Below are 19,822 nucleotides of genomic sequence, written 5' to 3' on the forward strand. Positions count from 1 at the left end.
TATGTTTTATTTAGTGTTTCATTTTCTAGTTACTGCAGGAATTTTAATGTCAGGCGAATCACAAATCTATCATAAATCCTATTTTTGCCTTGGTGACAATTTATCTTATCTTTAAGTTAAGTAAATTCTGTATATTATGCTTCATGTCCGGATGAAACAGTTCAGTTTGAGTTGTAAAATTCCCGCCACAAAGTGCTGTAAACTAAAAACCACATTTATACTGAGGTTTGTTGGGCCAGATATAAACATCTGTGTCATCTATACAAGTCACTGATGTTACACACTTTTGGTTTGGTTGATTGATTTGCAGTTCTGAATGATTCACGATTTTTCTTTTTCACTTCTAATCGAAAGGCATGTCCCGAGTGTTTTTTTGTTTGTTTTTTTTCGTCTTCTTTCTTCTCTTCGGTGGATTGTAATGATTTGGAAGATGAGTTGTACAGGCTACCTTTCCTTTTCTTTTTTTAAGAAACCCTCCATATTCAGTCGTGTGAACCCTTACTGCATTTAAACAGGGATCCTGTCACTTAAACATTCTGGCACACGATACATCGGGCACTAAAGTGCAAGTGAATGTTTTTTAATGTACTGAGCCGTGCAATTGGAAATGAATAATAGCAGTTTGCCAACAACTAGCTCTCAGTGCATTTCACTGCATTCATCAGTGCACAGTGAAGTGCAGCAGCAGGCCAGCTTTTAAAATGTTATCATTTTACCTTTACAAAAAACGTGAAATGGCCAAAATATCTTCTATCTCGCTGTCCTGTCAGGTGCCTGTTGACTTAATTTAGCTGCATTTCTTTGTGGTCATTGAAACAGAATGAGACCTTAATTTTGGGGGCTTACATCTACCCAGTGACCTGGGGGTGCTTCTTAAACCCTGTATGGTTTCTTTTATGTTCTTGGTTCTGGTTTGAGTAGAAGTAGTGTGAATAGATTGGTGGTGGTTTGCTCTGAGCAGTGTCTTGCAGAAGATGCAATTATGGATTATGGACTGCATCTGTTTCTCTTTCCCTATCTTCGGAATGCCTCTTCCTCTCCTTTCTATCCCCCTTCCTCTCTGTCTGAGCTTTTTCAGTTTACTTAAGTCTTCTGTTATGGATGTTTATCTTTCTCTGTCTTCTTTCTCGTTGGTTTGTGGTGCTGCTTGCTCACCTAAAATGCAAGCTGGGTAACATGGGTCTCAATGTCCAAAAAAAAAGAAGAAAATCAACCCATAACCTGCCATAAACGATGACTCTAAATTTGAATGCCTGCATTTTACAAGTCATTATTCAAATTTGCATTATTGCAGCATGTAATATCTATATCACATCAAAAATAAGTCTCTATAAAAGCCCATGTTACCTGAAGAAATGACTGAACTGATTAAATCTGTTGCTTGAAGTATGATACACCTCTGCACTGTGGGTCTGAAAGGACCACTGTGTATTTATTTACAGATTGATTGCTTTGTTTTTATTTTGTATGCAGACTGATTCCTCAGGACCACTGTAGTTCACGGCGAGAGATATTATACTACAATAATTAATCCATAATTAAAAGCGATTCCTAGCTTTTATTTGACTTGCTTATTTTGAGCTTTTATTTTGACTTGCGTAAATGTAACCAGTTGTCCCTTTCTATTTTCCGCTCACTAATATTTAGACACATATCCTCCTTTATCCCAGTGTGTATCAGTGCCCTCTTCCTTCCTGCACATCGTTCCTTCCTTTACCCGTCACTGTTTCCTCCCTCCTTTCCCTCCATCCTTCCTTCCCTTCAACTCACCGTCTCTTCACACCATATTGCACCTCAATATTTTTTGTAGGACACACACTGTCACACACACACACACGTACAGTGAAGTCCAAATATCCAAACCAGCTTCATTAATCAAGTGACTTAAAATGGTCTCAGACTTTTTGGACTTCACTGTACACTTACACTCTCTTTCACATCCATAGCCTCTTTTTACTTTATACATTCTTGATATCAGTAAAATGTTTATAGCCTCATTTCTGGTCAGAAAAGTAAGTGTTTGTAATAATAGCTAAATCATAGTAAATGTATAATTACATGTTTCCATTACGGTATATGTATGGCCCTGTTAGAATTCCTTTGAAGTGCTTCATTCTTTCTTTTCTTCTGAGTTCCCCCGTTGTATACTCTCTTTTACCTCTTATTATTCTTGTATATGCCTTGTTTTGCACCTTCCTTCTCCTCCTCTTCCTTCCTGGTAGGTGAGATAGTCTTACCGACTCCTACCTTTAGTCATGCCATGTCAGATCTCCCTTTATTTTAGTAGAAGACTAGAAAGAATGATGCATAGATTTTATTGTGAGGTATTTTAACAGGGCCAGTACCACAGCAGAGTGAACAGCTCCTGAGTCATAAATTAAACTACTGTTTAAACTATGACTCCCGGCAGTCTTAAATGTTGCAGTAGCAGGGATGACCAGCGGATGTCTCCCTAATATCCTTGTGCTGCTTGGTGTTATTTAAATACCTGTGGGATCAGATTTCCTAAAGGAAAATCATCTTTGACAATAATGGACCTGACACAGATGATTTTAACTTACTGTGGTTTTCTGATGCCTCTTTGACTTGAAGTAAATTACAGTTGTGGTCTGGATAACTGATAACTATTGGGCCACAAAGATATTTCACTGTATTATCTCAAAAGGGTCCTTAATTTCACTTGGATCTTGACTATTCCCAGGTCAAAGAAGGGATTAAATAACACATTGTCAAAGCAGGCATTGTCCTTTAATGCCAAATGTCTAACGTAGCCTTAGTGAAACTAAAGCTGCATCAACTGTAGCTTCAGCTGGCAGAAAGAAAAACAGATAGCTACAGAGGCGCCATTCTCTCTCTCGCACAACACACACAGATCCATGACTTCACAAGACATGGACACTATATATATATAGACATTTCTCACACACACATACACACACGTTCACAGTTCACCTTTTTCCCCTGACCATCATTCATTATTTTGGCCCTGAAGGCATGGGGCAGAAATTTCCCGAACACTCCTGCATATTTCATTGGTTCAGTCTGATTTAGTGCGATGTGGCCTTTGCAGAGGATGAGGCCAGTTTCTACATGCACTTATATTTTAGAGAAATTCCCCTGCTTGGTCAGAATAAAATAATAGTTTCGCCATAATCACAGACTGAACCCTCTCTAGCCGAGTGCTTGGTCTAGAAACACACACATGCACGGTGACACACACACACACACACACGCACACATTCACAGCAAGGCGCTGCTCTGGTGCTGATCTTTGTTGCCTTTCCTTAAAGCCAGCTGACTCCTCCTCGTCCTCCTCCTCCTCTTCGTCCTCCTCCTCCTCTTCCTCTTCTCACCCCCCTGTGGTAAGGCCAATGGTACGCTCCGACGGTAACCTCGTCCGCCTCCCCACCTCCTCTACCATCCCTCCATCCCTCCATCCTTCCATCCCTCCTCCTGCTACGCCGTCCATGGTATGATCCAAAACTCTTGGCTCCTCTCTCGTCCTGTTGCCTCTGTCGCTCCTGCTATCGTCTTCTGCAGCATGTCCAGAGCAATATCTATAGAGCTGTTCTTTGTATGTTGTTCATATATATATATATGTATGTGTGTGTGTGTGTGTGGTGAAGGCCACTGTATTCTGTTGGCTAAGTATAAATGGATTCTTGTCACTTCTCCTTGAGTGGCTATTGTTGTTGCCATGGTCCCCACTGTCCCCACCTCATCATGGCTTGCAGTTTGCTCCCTCCCTTACCTTTATGGGTGTGGTTTCTTGATTTAAATGCTTCGTCATTGGTGCAAGCCATCATGGTCACGCTATCACGCTGTTTCCACACTTCTCAAGTTGCCTGCTATCTATCTATCTATCTATCTATCTATCTATCTATCTATCTATCTATCTATCTATCTATCTGTCTGTCTGTCTGTCTGTCTGTCTGTCTGTCTATCTATCTATCTATCTATCTATCTATCTATCTATCTATCTATCCATCCATCTATCTATCTGTCTGTCTGTGATTCAGTCTGTTGGTGTACAGTATGTCTTGCTCTCCCTCCCTCTCTCTCTCTGTTACACTTACTGTCACTGTACCTCTCTTTATTACTGCCCTCACTCTGTCAATGGTGCAATGGCGCCCACTGTGGTCCAGTTGTGATATTACTTGTAGAACAGAATTTTGACTTATATGCCATGTCATTTTCCACACATCTGTCAATGGATTTTGGGACAACTCATGTCGTGAGTTACTTGTCAAGACTACAGTAGAAAAAAAACAACAAAAACATTATAATGGAGTAATAAAAAATGTATGTAATGAATTTCCCCAACTTTTATTTGTGTACACGTTAGAGACAAGATTCTTTTTGAAAAGTAACATATGATATCTGCTATCCCAAACTGCAGTTAGATGTGTGAAGAATGGCTGGTTCTTTTTTAGGAGCACACTGTGTAATCACTGTGGGATTTAACTTAAAGAAATTGTGGCTTCTTGGAAAAAACTCAAATGGCAAAACGGATTCGGAGGTCATGGAGTTGTTGATGTTGTGTTTTTTGGGGTCAAATCGAGTAATTGCAGGCAAGCAGATGTATCATGGCTCCGTAGTGGTGACATATAAGGCCAGGAAGAAAAGAAAATACCGCATTTTCTTTTCTTCCTGGCCTTTTATTTTGTGTTTGAATGAACTGATTTGTATGACTACACCTGGTTAATCTGGTGCTTGTGGTGTTATTGTGTATATAATGTAGTGTCAGCTGCTGTATTATGTGCATCACACTTAGTTAACACAGTTCCTGATGTTGCCTTGGTTTTCTGCCTTTTTATCCCAGAGAATGAGGAGTGGCAGCATGAATAAATAAATCTGTATTAGTGTAGCACTTGCACAAGATGGCTGAATATTTCATTATGGAGTTATTTCCGGTGGATGACGACTGAGACAATAGGCAGAAAGCTACACTGTGTGTTAAACTTGTATCTTGCCATGGTGGTTTAATTAGAAATGTTCAAAGTGTACCGATCAATAGATTTCTTCAACACTTAATTTGTTGCAATATCGATTCAGGATTAAAATAAAAAACATTGCTGGCATGCAACAGTATCTACAAGGTCAAAGTGAAGAGACGGAAACTATGAAGAGATTTTCTCCAAACCAATATATCCTTTTTGTACCTGGCAGGAGCTGCGTGCGGCAAAAATATCTTTAACTATACCTGATTATCTTCTTTGCACTGTTGCCCCTGGTGACAAGTCTCTTTGTGACTGGCAATTAGCCTGTCTAAATGATTTAGTGAAAGAGGAATTTGCCACTAGGCTCGATCTTATTTTGGACTCCTATCTGTTGTGAATTACCAGTGATTTTAAGTGTTTACCTCCATCATTGGCAGAGTTTGAATTCATTTAAAATTGTAGTCCACACTAAGTGGACCTGTACTTGTGCAATGATGAGTTTACCTGTAATAGGACACAGGAAAAACCACCAAGAATATGCCTGCGATGATTATTATAGCTATGAGATAAGGTAGAATGAAACGCGGAGTGCTGTGATTTGAAGGACCAATAAAGTCAAATTGGTCCTTGTGATGTTTATAGGGTTTGATGTTTAAGATAGCTTAATGTGATGCTGTGCAGTAACTTTAATCTGGCTTGTTGCATGGTTGGAGAAACAGGGGCTGAAGCAGATGTGTTCAGGAAGCTGACGGATGCTCAGTCCTTCCTTTTGTTGCCTAGTGTTTTTTCTGGAAGCCACAAAAATAGGCATGATTGCCCGATTCTCTCCCAGATCTCTTTTGCCAGTTGATTTTGATGGGATTTTGTAGGACGCAGATTTCCATTTATTAACTGAATGTGTGTGTGTGTGTGTGTGTGTGTGTGTGCATGTGTGTGTGTGTGTCCTGTATATTCACATCCACATGTATGTGTGGTGGTAATATGCATACAAATGGTTGTATGTCTGCTTGATGCATGTGTTTGTATGATTACGTGTGCTGTGTGTGTGTGTGTGTGTGTGTGTGTGTGTGTGTGTGTGTGTGTGTGTGTGTGTGTGTGTGTGTGTGTGTGTGTGTTTCCCTCCCTTGCCTATCTGCATGTGTCCTCATGCGTCCTGTGTTTTTCCAAAAAACACCAAACCCCACCAAAAGGGACTGCAGAACTCTGAAGAGAACGCCAGGATCTCCATCACCTTCTTCCGGCTGTTCCGCGTGATGAGGCTGGTGAAGCTGCTGTCTCGCGGGGAAGGGATTCGGACCCTGCTGTGGACCTTCATCAAATCCTTCCAAGTGAGGGGAGAACCGGACACAACATGCTAGAGCAGGGGGTTGGGTTTGCACAGGACAGAAATAGCAGAGAAAAAAAGCTGGTCTTTGGATACCATTGACCCCCCAACAGTTCTTAATGGATTTTATGATCCAAATTTGGCAACGCAATTTTAATGTTTATATGCCAGTTGCTGGTGTTGCTTTTCATACTTTCAACAAGGTGATTATATGCACAATTAACCCAGAATAGGCTCATTTAAATCTTCATAAATATAAATTTAGTTGTGAGATTTCAGATGTGAGATAAAAATATCCTTGTTCTTGTGTGAATCCAGCCTGGCGAAGCCTCACAAGCTGCCTTTCTTTTCCTTGCTTCATCCCTCCTTGTCTCCACCTCCTAATTGTTAAGAAAGTCAGTGGAATGGGACACAAGACTGTGTCATCTCTTTTACCTGTAGTGTAATGTTGAAAGAGGGAAAGACGGTGGGGAAGGCGTGAGGTAACGGAGAGGTGGTTTAGGAGTCTTGATGCAGATTCAGGGAGGGATGTATAGGGACAACTCAAATCTCAACCAGCTACCCCTTTTTCTCCTCTTTCCTCATCTTAACTTCTTGTCTCATCTTTCTCCATATCTTCTTTGACTACTCTTCTAACTCTCAAAGGACCTATCACTATCACACCTCCTAGTGCTCAGCACTCCCTGTAGGCGGGTAAAGTGGTAGATAAGTTTAAAGAAGCACTCCACCAAAAATGAAATCATTTGATAGAGAGTTGCTTGGACATGAAAATAATCTGTTCTCTCTCTTGTGTTGGATGAGATGGGCCACTTCATGCAACAGTCAGTAGTCACTGAAATGTCAAGCACTGGAGATGCAGCAAAACACAAACTGGTCATTTGAATTTGTTACTCTTTATCTCCACGTGTATATATATAACAATTATTTACTTCATCGTTTAACTGTCATGCTGTGGCCCTGCTCTTTCTGGCACAAGCAGTTTGTATTTTACTGAGGCGTTTCTCTCCTAAGTCAGATGATTTGTCTTGGACTGTTTTTGGTGTTGTGCCACACAGGACTGCAGATCGGTTCACTTTCATTTCATTAACAACCCAAATACTTTCACTTTTTTTTTTTAGTAATTACTATGTCTTAAAAGCAACTGCAGATAAATTGCATGTGTGCGATTTGAATGAAAGTGAATGAACTCCAGCCCCGGTGCATGATAACCTCGTAGAAGACTTGTCTCTAATATGTCCCTTTCTTTCATAGGCTCTGCCATACGTAGCTCTTCTTATAGTGATGCTATTCTTCATATACGCTGTCATCGGAATGCAGGTAAGCAGTTGACTTGTTCCCTCTGTGTTTTCCTCTCTCTCTCCATCTCTTTTTTTAGCAAGCCTTTGTCCCGTGTTTGTCTTCGCGGAGTCTTCCCGTCCAGAGTTCCTGTTCAGTCACAATGTCGTGCTTTTCACCACTTTTCTTCCCCCTCAAGCTGTTGCCACCTAGTGACTGTCTGCTGTTGTCTCTCTACTTCCTCCATGTGTTGTTCTAGTTTATGTTATTGATGATGAGCAGGAGACACTGTAATTTGATTTGCTCGGGGACAGCTGGCCTTTAATGCTGATTGACTTCCTCTTGTCAACACTGACATCATATTTGCTGTGTGCTGTGACTACTTACTTCCCTCCTGTGCAGATGTTTGGTAAGCTAGCACTGCGGGACCACACTCAGATCAACAGGAACAACAATTTCCAGACGTTCCCTCAGGCAGTGTTGCTGCTCTTCAGGTGAGGAAGATTACTACACCTTTCCTATTCCTCTTAATTAGTGACAGTCATTGTTTTATTGATTTTTAGTGCATTCAGAATGAACACATTGTTGTTTTGTGCACTGTTATTCTCCTCTTCTTCTGACTCTTCTTCTGACTTTTCATTAATGTATTGCCAAATCAGTAACAGTAAGTTAGATTTATCTCCTGAATTTTCTTGTTCTTTCTTGTTCTGACAGCTGTGGATTAATTAAAGGCCAGAATATCTGTCAATGTCAAGCCTTAACACCTGTTGCTTTGATGACTTGACTCTGCCCATAGCATCAGAGAAAATGTTGTGTCAGTTTGCACTACAAGATCATGTCACTGCCAAGGTATAGGCTGTTAATATGTAGTATTAAATCATAAAGCGTGCCATTTGCATCATTTCATATTCCCAACAGTCCATATCATGAAATAAATCACAGTATTGGGTTTCCATTCAAAGATAAACTGCAAAATTGGCCGCTTTATATTTGCTTCATCATTTCCTCAAATTGAGTTTGTCTGTGTGTAATTGTGTGTAAAAGAGTTACACACAATAACTCAGCACATAATTACAAGATGACAAAAACACCATTGAAAATCTTAAGGATTAAGGATTTAAAGGACCCTTTTTTTGAACTGCTTTTTATGCTGTTCACACAATCTAACACTTGTATCTGTGTCTCCCTCCTTTTTGTTTTCATACCTGTGTGCTTGTGTGCGTGTGTCACTTTATGCTTTTATGCTTACGCGTATATGTTCGTGTACGTGCTTATGCATAAATGCACATGTGACTCCATACTGGTGCACATGTGCACACGTGTGTATCTCTATGCATGCCTGTGCCTCTGTGTTTTGTTGGCGTTCCTATATCCACGTATCCTTGCATGCATATTTTGTGTGTGTGTGTGTGCATGTGTCTGTCTGTCTGTCTGTCTGTCTGTCAGATGTGCAACAGGTGAAGCGTGGCAGGAGATCATGCTGGCGTGCTCAACCCATCGGCCATGTGAGAAGGGATCGACGAATGAGAACAGCACAACCAACGACGACTGTAGCAGCCAGTTTGCAATCATTTACTTTGTCAGCTTCTACATGCTCTGTGCCTTTCTGGTGAGTACAGAGATGGAATTAGACTTAGATGTTTAATTTTCCTGTTTTTAAGCAGAGAAAGAGAGAGTTTGATTAATGTCAAATAATTACGCTCGATAACTTGAAGATATACTTCTCCATGTCTGCCTAATTAGGCTTTTCACAAAGGCTCTAAACAGAAAATAACAATCCTTAAACGATTATAAACTGGTAGTTTAGAGTCTGACTGGTCTCCTGATGTTCCCCAGATCATCAACCTGTTTGTGGCCGTCATCATGGACAACTTTGACTACCTGACGCGTGACTGGTCGATTCTGGGGCCACATCATCTGGACGAATTCAAAAGAATCTGGGCTGAGTACGACCCAGAAGCTAAGTAAGTTTACCTCCAATGTGTCTGAACTGACACCAATAATGACACTGTGATCAGCAGTAGTTGTGGAGAGAATTTCTGTACTGTGACATTTGCTTTATATTTAGGGGGAGGATAAAGCACCTTGATGTGGTGACTCTGCTGCGGAGAATCCAGCCTCCCCTTGGCTTTGGAAAGCTTTGTCCGCACAGGGTGGCCTGCAAGGTAAACACACACACACACACACACACACAGAGAGACACACAAATGACTAAACATGGTCTAAGGGGCTGCAAAACTATGCAAACTATGCTCCTAAAAATTCATGGAAGTTTGTGAATGATTACTATAGAAAATGTAAGACATATGGACAGCTAATAACATCTTCCACAATGGCAAACTGACAACAGATCAAACTTGTTTGAAACGGGGATGATTTTGTGTGATTGGGTGCTACCGTGTGTTTAATTTTGTGTGTCTGTTTTATCTCATGCAGCGTCTGGTGTCAATGAACATGCCTCTGAACAGCGATGGAACAGTAATGTTCAACGCCACACTGTTTGCCCTGGTCAGAACCGCACTCAGGATTAAGACAGAAGGTAACAGACACATGTTAACACTCCTATGAAGCCTCAGAGGAGCAAGTTACACCGAAATGTAACCCTGATATCGCATTATCAATAACCTTCTTGGCATTTAGGAATCCAGTGTTCAAAAGATTTACTTTTCTTCTCACTACATTGTTTGTGTGTTCAGGCAACCTAGAGCAAGCCAATGAGGAACTGAGGGCAATCGTGAAGAAGATATGGAAGAGAACCAGCATGAAACTCTTGGATCAAGTAGTGCCCCCTGCTGGTGGTACGTATACGGAATATCACAACAAAAACAAACCTGTCAGTCACTATTTTAAACTTTAACAACGTAAATAAATGTGTTTTCTTGCAGACGATGAGGTCACGGTCGGGAAGTTCTACGCTACCTTCCTCATACAAGAATATTTCCGCAAGTTTAAGAAGAGGAAAGAACAAGGGCTGGTGGCCAAGGTGCCTCCCAAAACTGCCCTCTCTCTGCAGGTACACAGACTCGCAGACATTTTTGTTCACTCCTGTAGATATCTGGTGACAGACTGTGGTTACAGAATTGTGGATGAAATATTTGAGGAATAAAGTAGAACAAGAAACTATTTTGTACTTTGTGTGAGCACAGCCACTGATGCTTTGTTTTGGGGTTATGACAGAACAATAAACCCATCGGTCTCTGTTATTCCAAGATAAGTGCAACACAGTGTGGTTATTTGTCTTATCTGTAGGCGGGCCTGCGGACATTGCATGATATTGGTCCAGAGATTCGGAGGGCCATCTCTGGAGACCTGACTGTGGAGGAGGAGATGGATAAAGGTCTGAAGGAGCCCATGTCGGCCGCTTCTGAGGACGATATCTTCAGGGTAAAGGTTGGATACACACACCCTCACTCACTCTCCAGAGAGAAAGAGCGAGCGAGATGATTGCCGCCCAGCTTACTGCTCCATGCACATACATGTACATGCTTGCATGTGCTCAGATCAAAACTACATTTAAAAAAAATAATAATAATAATAATTAAAAAAAAATCCCATTTCCCACCACATAGCTTGGCTACCAATCACAGCAGATAATTTCAGTCACACATACATTCTTCTACTCCTTTGCTGAGAGGTAAGGTGAGGTAAGCTAGTTACATGCCTTCCATTTCACCATCATTGCAAAATAGGAGCATACTCGTATTAATGCTCCTATTTTGTTAGAAGCAGGACTTATTTACATGAACTTTTTATATGAGACAAACTGAAACAGGTTTATATTGCGTTTGAGTTGCAGTCGCAAAAAGAACAGGATGTAACATTAAATCATTCCTCTGGTACCTGGTCAATATCAGCAATGCTGAGGTTTTACACCAAGATTTAATTCAGTTTCCTTAGTCTGCTTCTATGCCAAGGACGCAAGGATTCCCATCATGGCTGATTAAAGCTTGCTGAGTAGTGCGTGTGGCAGTAGGAATTCTGACTCTTTAGATATAAAGATCTTATTAGAATTCTATCCCTTCTCCTCTCCTCTCCTCTCCTCTCCTCTCCTATGCATTTTTTTTTAAATTTGCCCTCTCTCCTCTCATTCCTCAGCGGACGGGTGGGTTATTTGGCAACCACGTCAACTACTACAACCAGAGCGATGGCCGCGGATCTTTCCCGCAGTCCTTCACTACCCAGCGTCCTTTGCATATCAGCCAGAAGGGCTCACCTTGCGAAGGTGAAAGCCCGTCCCATGAGAAGCTTATGGACTCGACCACCTTCACCCCTTCCTCTTACTCCTCATCAGGCTCAAATGCCAACATTAACAATGCCAACAACACTGGCATGGTCGGGGTTACAACCCAGGGCATCAGTCGATTCCCAAGTCCGTCTATAAGCACTGTGGACGGGCACACAGGACAGCCACTCACCCCCATCCTGCTGCCAAGATCTGCATGGTGCTTTCCTCCAAAGAGGTGAGTGTTGCTGAGCGTTAAAACGTTTTCTTGAAATGAGTAGTGTTCTATTTTTGCACTAATCTTTTTCTTTCAGTTTTCCTGACCGTCATATTTATATACATAAAACCTAAAATTTCAGTCTGGACAGTCTTTTCCCTTCACCTTCTTTTCCCTTTCTTTTCTTTCTCTTTTCCTGTCTTTTGGTTCTGGTGGCAAGCAGGACGTGTTTTTATGACAACCTCATGCGGTATGTTGCCAGGGAAAGTAGAGAGAGAGAGTGTGTGTGTGTGTGTGCGTGTATGTGCGTGCATGTGTGTATGTTAGTCCGCTAAGTGAATGTAGAAAGATTTCATTACTGCCTAATAAATCTATTGGGGTGTTACAGTTACACTTGTTGCTACGCACATGATGTTTTAGTTGCTATAGCAAACTCTTGCTGCTACTACTGTATATTATCTGCTACCAAATCCACAGTAAGTCTGTTTGGTGCAACATGACCAAACCTTTCCTCTCTGGCTCCTATGTTTTTATTTTACGACAGGTCTGGGTTAGACAGAATGTCAGACTCATCGTCTGAATTTTCTCTATGAAATTTACACAGCTGAAAGCGCATGCTTTAGCTGACATTTTGAGTGCAATAGCTCCCTGCATTTACAGCAGAATGGTTGTGTTGTACGAGATCCTAGGGTTGCTCGACTTCTCTCAGTTTGTCGATAGAAAAAGATGATCTGTATTTCTGTGAAATTTGTCTTTAATAGTGACAAATTTAGGGTTGACTTGTGTTGACTTGACATGTTATGATGATGTATCATGTAATTGCAGCCAAGGTATGCTATATATGCATATTCTGACGTAAATAACGATTTTAGTTTTAATCAGACACTGCTCTAACCCAGAGTTTTGCTGTGGAGCCCTGAAATAGGTGCGAATTAAAGGGACATCTTGACATTTGGAAACTTGATTTTTCACTCCCAGGTTGTTCATATGGGATTTTTACAGTACTGTATATGCTGGAGAGAAAACATGTTAGTTGTGTTTATGTTTAGCATTAAAAAATGAAACATTAACCTATTCAGGACGCTACGATGTGCTATAGCGTAGTTTTAAATCTGGTGAAGAGGAAAAAAAAAATACAAATGTCAGAATGTCTCCCAGCTTAAGTCTGAAGTATGAAAAAGATGTTGACAGAGAGTATGACGTGACATCTTTTGAATACAAACTTTATTCTTTTTAAATAATGACAGCAGAATAGTCAATCTCCCTTGAAGGCCAACATTAAAAGACTGCACACTCTCAGTCTCTCAATTAGTTAATGACAAGTTCATTCTGATCTTTGTTTTGGAAAGATGTCTGCTCCTCTGTCACACGATCAGTTAGTCATACTCCAGGTGTTGCCTTCAATGCTTCTTACCATTTTGCTTTGACAAAAAAAATAGCTATATTTTCCACCTGCTTTTCCTCCTTTCCCTCTAGTCTTTTCTTCTCCTTCATGCTCATTCCTTTTCCTACATGCAATGGTTAAGCCTCAGTCTCCCCTTGTAAGCTCCTCGAGTTTTTTTTTTTGCTAATCAGCTGCTTCTTTTTTTTGTCTCTGTGTTTGTGTTCACATTATGTCTGCATATTTGTCTACCTGTCGTTCTGTATGTGGTCTGTGTCTATGTTCATTTTCTATGTTTGTGTGTGTGTCTGTTTGCCTTTTGCGGTTGTGTGTTTGGTTGTTTGTAGCTCGGACTCGAGTGACAGCCATCTGCCAATCATAAGAAGAGGGGAGGAGTCAATGGAGGAGACGTACGATGAGAGCTACGTCGACGACAGGGAGTACCACGAGGATGACCACTCGCTCTCCTCTGACATGTACTGTTGACAAACAAGCAAAAACAAAAAAAAACAAATTTAGTATCCACACATTTTAAACATTTTGCTATTAATTCGTCTGTGTGTTCACATTAGGCTAGTGTATCAAGATGAAACATGTAAGCAGTTGACTCCCATGGAGGAAGGAGAGGAGGTAGAGGACCGAAGAGGAGGAGGAGGAGGAGGAGGGTGGCAGTCTCCCAGTGTCTTCCTCTGCCCCACTTCTCTGGGTAAGTAAAGACACACATAGTCTCTCTCTGTTAAAGTGCCTATTTTTACAATGATATCCTTATTTGTGCTGTGGATGTCAGTGCGGAGATCATCCTTCAACCTGGAGTGTCTCAGGAGACAGTCGAGGCCAGACGTCTCCCAGAAGACGGCTGTACCCTTGCACCTTGTACATCATCAGGTAGGAGACACCTTTATAATATAATGAATAAAATTACATTCACATGAACAGGTTGTAAATACAGCAGGCTCTATCCTTCTCCTCCTCCTCTAGGCACTAGCAGTGGCAGGGTTGAGTCCTCTGCTAAGGAGGAGTCACTCACCGACTCTCTTCAGTCGGCTGTGCTCTACGCCTCCGGCCAGTCCCACAGGTAAACTGCATCCTCAGTCACGCACAGTACTGTAGATGTGTGTATAAAGTAGACATAGTCATCTGGTTACTAGACAGAGTCCATTATGAAGCCTTGTGATTTGTGGTTTGACCAGTGTCATGTTAGATTTTGAAGCCGGACGTTCACAGACACCAACTGTTGGATGGTACCAGCTGTCAATCACACTGGTGTCTATACATAGGTCTCTAAATAGAAACATAATTTGTGAAATTGACATCATGTGCTATTGAAGAAGACCTGAAACTAGCAACTGACCTCGGGAAAATGTTTGCTGTCGATATGAATCATGTGAGAAGTTGGTGTTCATTTCTTTCTTACCGAGGACATGTTTCACTTAAGAGAAAGCAATCCGGTATTATCAATTCTTTATGTCATGTTGCACCTTTGTCATTTCTAGTTATATTGGATTGAATGTTTCTCTTTTTGTTTTTCAGCCCTTAGCAGTGATGCCTCTTACCAGCGAGTGCCCTCTCTGAGGCTAGAGGGTTCTAACTCCCTTGAAAAGCTCAATACCAGCTTGCCCTCCGTCAACTGTGGGCCCTGGTAAGATGAAGAACTTTAAAATGAACTTCAACGAGTCACAATGCAGTTTGATTTACACTACTGGCACAACAGTGCTTTAATTAAACTAATTTGTTGTCCCCAGGTACAGCGACAGTAACGGGAACAGCCGAGGGCCTAGTCCAAGTCCTAGTCCCACCCCCGGCGGCTCAGTGTCCAATCAAAGACCACCTCGGCCGGTGTCGCTAACAGTGCCCTCGCTACTGAGGAAAGACTCCAGCTCACTGTCTCATGGGAGTGCGGGCAGTCTGGTGGAGGCGGTGAGTGTGTGTTCTTGCGCATGTGTGAGAAGGATGGAGATTTACATTTGAAGCAAAAACAAACTACCACCCTTTCACATGTGTCTCTCGCACCCTACACCCACCTTCCTTCTCTTTCATATTCCACCCCTTCCTTTTCCGTTCCTCTTTTCCCCATTTCTCTGTCAAGGTGCTAATATCAGAGGGTTTGGGTCATTTCGCTCAGGACCCGTCATTCATCGAGGCAACCAAGGCCGAGTTGGCTGATGCCTGTGACATGACCATCGAGGAAATGGAGCAAGCCGCGAACAACCTTCTCAATGGCAGCACCCCCACAAACACCACGTCCAGCACCTCCTCTCACTCACAGAACAGCCCCAATGGCAGCGTCCTTCTCCACACAGCAGCAACAGCAACAGCAACAGTGCACAGGGACCGAGCAGTCAGCTTGAGTCCCAGCGAGGGCGGGGGAGAGGCGGGAGGAAGCAGAAGCTCCGTCCATGGGCCATCCTCAATGGAGGAACGGCAGGAGCTGCTAGCAGAGGAGAGAGGACAAGAAGAGGAGGAGGAGGAGGAGGAGGAGGAGAGGAGGAGGGAGGAGGAGGAGGAAGTGGTGGTAGAGAGGGAGGAGGAGGAGCAACATAGAAGCTCAGTTGTAATTGGAGGTACGCGGCAGAGGAACAGCGGACTGTTGGAGGACGAAGACATGGAGTGTGTGACTAGTTTGTAGGTATCAGGTCGATGGGTTCAATCGGCTGACTGGCCCTTCTGACATCATCAGAGACTGACGCTTGTCAGCGCTGGGTAACAGCGCCGCAGCTGGCTCTGTCTGTCCCCACCTCTCACACACACACACACACACACACACACACACACGCACTGTCTGCCTCTCTGCCAGACGTGACTGCTCTGGACAATGGCCGCCAGTGACGCAATCCTAAACACCTGGTTACGACTTTGTTGGTTTATATGAGTTTGTATGTGTGTGAGTGTTTACAGTAAAGTGAACCACACTATACTCTATACTCTCTGACCGTATGCTTGTGTGTGTGTGCGTGTTTGGTCTATGATTTTCTCTATTTGTACGTGTGTGCGTGTGCATTCACCACACATGTTTGAGTGTGTCTCTAAAGTGCCTCACAGTTTTATCATGTCCTCAAAAATTATGAGCAGAAGAGTAGAGACAAGCAAAAAAGACCAAGGAAAGTAGAGTGAAGCAAGAGTAGGAAGGAGCCAACAGAGGCGGGAAGTCCTTTTATCGATTTCCTGCCGTCTATAAAGTGTGTTTATGGATTTCATTTCCTATGCCTACTTTGGTGTTGTGTTATTGATGTTTGTCTGGCCGCCATTAAGCCTGGTAGGGGACAGCAGACCAGTTTGTGGACGGGGGTCAGTTGAGGATTAAAATCGAACCACATCCACCTGTGGTCAAAGTTCCAACTCCTCATTTCACTGATGATGAAGCGCTGTATTGAGTAAAACAGAGGCGTGGAAAGCCCCCGTTTGAAATGTAATTTCTCCTCCTCTTCCAAAGCTAAGCTAAGAACCCAGGAGCACAGCCTTGCCAGCCTGGGAATGGGATTAAAGTGACACACCACCCTAAACCAAGGGAGGGAAGGATTTGAGGGATGAACCAACAGCCACAACTGGGCCGTGAAATGGGGGCCACGGGCAGCGGGAGACACTCTCTGGTCAGCAGGAATCCACCCAGCTCTTCTTTTGTTTGTTTGTTCACTGGTCAATAATTGAGAGACAAACTCACCTCATTAGTCACTAAGATCTGGCTCCACCTCCTCTGCTGCTTTTTCTTGTTTGGCCACGCCTGCTTCCTGCTGAAAACAGGAAATGGGAGGAGCATTTTGTGGCTAAGCAGAGACAGCGAGCCTTTTTTTTTTTTTCTTTCTGCCTCATACCTCACTGTTCCTCACTTGTCCTCCCCTTCTCTTTGGTTACTCAAACATCCCTCCCCCTCCATCGCTGGGGTTTTGCGTTTTTTTAGCCCTCAGGGAGGCGTGTGTGCATCCAGCGGGGCAACAAAGATGGCAGGATGGAGGAGAACAGAGGGAGTGACCAGTTGAAAACACAGCAGACCCGTGGCATCGATCTGCACAGGATCTGCACGTCAATCAAATCCACTTCCTTGTCTAAGACCCTCCTCTTCCTCTCGGCGTGGAATCCAACTGGATTTGCCGCCACACACTCCCTCTCCACAGACCACGCCCACTATGTATTTAACAGTTCAATATTGTGCAAAACTGGCTAGCCATGACTATTTTTGTTTTATATTCATGATGTTATTGGTTTAATTTATCCTTGATTTGTTTGCACAATCGGGGTGCTGGTCTTATAAATGTATTTTTGCCTGGTTTATTTTTTAGGAGAATTTTAAGAGGTTTTAAGTATCGAAGCAGGGCGTAGAGTTTGCGTGCAAGTGCATAACTATATTTGTGTGGGTGTGTCTGCATTTTAGTACAGGATGTATGTGTGTATGAGTGTGTGAGATCGGGGGGTGGGGTCTTTCTCTCTATCAGTATGCACCTTTTACAGATTGTATCTATTTATTTATTTATTTTTCTCAGAGGAGAAAAAAAAAATGTGTGTGAGGATATGCGTTTGTTTGTGTGTGTTTGTCTGTGAATGGCTGAATGGTTACTTAAGTATTTTAAAAAGCTGATTTTAAGCCTAGACACTAAAGTAAGGTAGCATTACAAGTATGGTGTTTTGTGTGTGTGCGTGCGTGTGTGCGTGTGATAATGGGCCTCCTTAACACAGGGTTACCATGGACAGGCATGCTTCCAAAGCTATGTTATTTCTTTGACACAATTATTTACTTTTTAGCCAAGCTGCAGAGTCAGAGGCCACTTTATGTATTTTTATTTTTATTATATTATTATCATTATTATTATTATTATTTTTTAAATGTAATTACTCATTACTTGTAACTTTCCTTTATATTTTATGTTCAAGTGGAAGGTTTCCAGTAAGGAGAGAGTGACAGTTAGTTTACCGAGTTGATCGACGCTGCAGCTTGGCCAAAAGGTAATAAGCCTTTGGGCAGTTGCTGCTTTTCATCCTCACGAAATTGTTGCTCTGAATGGTGGACGCGCCAAATTCCTACTGCCACAGCGATGCCTCGTGAATGAACTGTTCAGCTTCAACTCACTGTAATCACGTTTTCCCTCATGTGACGGTGGTTCAAACCTTCAAATGAATAATTATTAGGGCTGGTGTACAGATGCTGCAGGACCTTTTAAATCACACCTCTCTGTTGGAGGTGTGTGCTGATAACACAAAAACATTCTGATACGTTTTCTGTTTGCAGATGTAATTTACCTGGTGAAGCTGATTACTGCAAAATTTGTAATACAAACGGGGATATTTACTGATCATTGATAGTCCGTGTGGTTTAACTGGTGGATGAATTAGAGAGCTTTCAGTGGAAGGTTGTGTCATGAAAGATCTGGTGCGTTTTGTTTTCTGATGCCTTCGAGGTCACATGCTGAAGTCTTTTGACCAAACTTTCTCTTTTAAGAGCGTGTCCCTCGAGTGATGACGTCTTCAGCCACAATATGGCTTTCAGTCCTCGGTGCGTTTCACAGGGAACAGGTCTGAAAAACAAGAAGAAAAAACATTCCTTATGTCGGCATCGTTTCCAGCTGTCAACAGATATAATTCAATTCAATTTGAAAAAGTCCGGCCATATGCTGGAAAACGTGGAAAAGCAGCTGTGTGGTTTTTTTTTTTATCACCACAATCCGGAATCCAGAAAATAAAATAAAGGCACCTTTTAAAAACATGTTTAAAAGACAAATTTCAAATGTCAAAATATTGGTATTATTATCACAATCTGATTCAAGAGTGACTGCCAAACTTAATTTTCCGGGTTTGTGGCAGGGAAGGGTATGTATGTATGAACACACACTGCCATACACTGCATCCTGTGCCAGTAACAAACGTGTGACATTATTATGCAAATTAAATGTGAATTTTGAATTTTATTTTTTATTTAGTGGCAGTGCTGCTGTGGTTGTGATCATTCTGCAAACCCTGAAAACATCCGAGCTGTCAAAGGAGTCCCTTCCCTGATGTTAAGTCTCTTCTTTTTTTCCTCCACACGATCATTCGCCTTCAGAAGAATAAATCTTTCTTATTTGTTTTTTGCTTTCTTTCCTTTGAGTTGCTGCAGAAGCACCTAAAAATAGTCTCTATTCTTGATTTGAAGTTGTTTTAAGCAGGGTTCTTTTTCAGACTTAGTACAGCAGATTTGAGTTAACTCAGAATCTAATCTCCCAATCTCTCACTTTATGTTTTGTTGTTTTTGTTTCCGAACTTTGTTCAACAGTTAAGCCTGAATTTAATTGAGTTCTCCTCCACGTTGTTATTATTATTGCCGATTTACTTGATGAACCTAAGGATTATTAGGTCTAAATCCTCAGTGATAACTGTATCCAGCAGGCACATGGATTTTAAAGATGATTTTTTGTATCCAAGCTGCTACAGACAGCAATTCACCATGTCATCATCAGCTATGAATGTTGCTGTCACAGCAGAGATGTGATCGGAAATC

At 42.1% G+C, this 19,822-nt stretch overlaps 1 protein-coding gene across 1 annotated transcript in view; it reads left to right on the forward strand.

The window, feature by feature from the left end:
* Nucleotides 1-19,410, forward strand: part of cacna1c (calcium channel, voltage-dependent, L type, alpha 1C subunit) — a 147,532-nt gene extending 128,122 nt beyond the window's left edge. The window contains exons 34-53 of the mRNA XM_044022299.1: nt 3,291-3,374; nt 6,131-6,268; nt 7,516-7,581; nt 7,942-8,033; nt 8,986-9,148; nt 9,376-9,503; nt 9,608-9,704; nt 9,976-10,078; nt 10,236-10,337; nt 10,425-10,552; nt 10,789-10,923; nt 11,635-11,999; nt 12,202-12,228; nt 13,707-13,835; nt 13,932-14,065; nt 14,147-14,244; nt 14,338-14,434; nt 14,890-14,998; nt 15,102-15,276; nt 15,446-19,410. Of these exons, the coding sequence (XP_043878234.1) occupies nt 3,291-3,374; nt 6,131-6,268; nt 7,516-7,581; nt 7,942-8,033; nt 8,986-9,148; nt 9,376-9,503; nt 9,608-9,704; nt 9,976-10,078; nt 10,236-10,337; nt 10,425-10,552; nt 10,789-10,923; nt 11,635-11,999; nt 12,202-12,228; nt 13,707-13,835; nt 13,932-14,065; nt 14,147-14,244; nt 14,338-14,434; nt 14,890-14,998; nt 15,102-15,276; nt 15,446-15,985 (2,910 nt within the window). The 3' untranslated portion in view covers nt 15,986-19,410. The remainder of the gene's footprint in view (nt 1-3,290; nt 3,375-6,130; nt 6,269-7,515; nt 7,582-7,941; nt 8,034-8,985; nt 9,149-9,375; nt 9,504-9,607; nt 9,705-9,975; nt 10,079-10,235; nt 10,338-10,424; nt 10,553-10,788; nt 10,924-11,634; nt 12,000-12,201; nt 12,229-13,706; nt 13,836-13,931; nt 14,066-14,146; nt 14,245-14,337; nt 14,435-14,889; nt 14,999-15,101; nt 15,277-15,445) is intronic.
* Nucleotides 19,411-19,822: the final 412 nt, after the last annotated feature.

The sequence above is a fragment of the Solea senegalensis genome, linkage group LG3, assembly GCF_019176455.1.
Source record: "Solea senegalensis isolate Sse05_10M linkage group LG3, IFAPA_SoseM_1, whole genome shotgun sequence".
NCBI classification, from domain to species: Eukaryota; Metazoa; Chordata; class Actinopteri; order Pleuronectiformes; family Soleidae; genus Solea; species Solea senegalensis.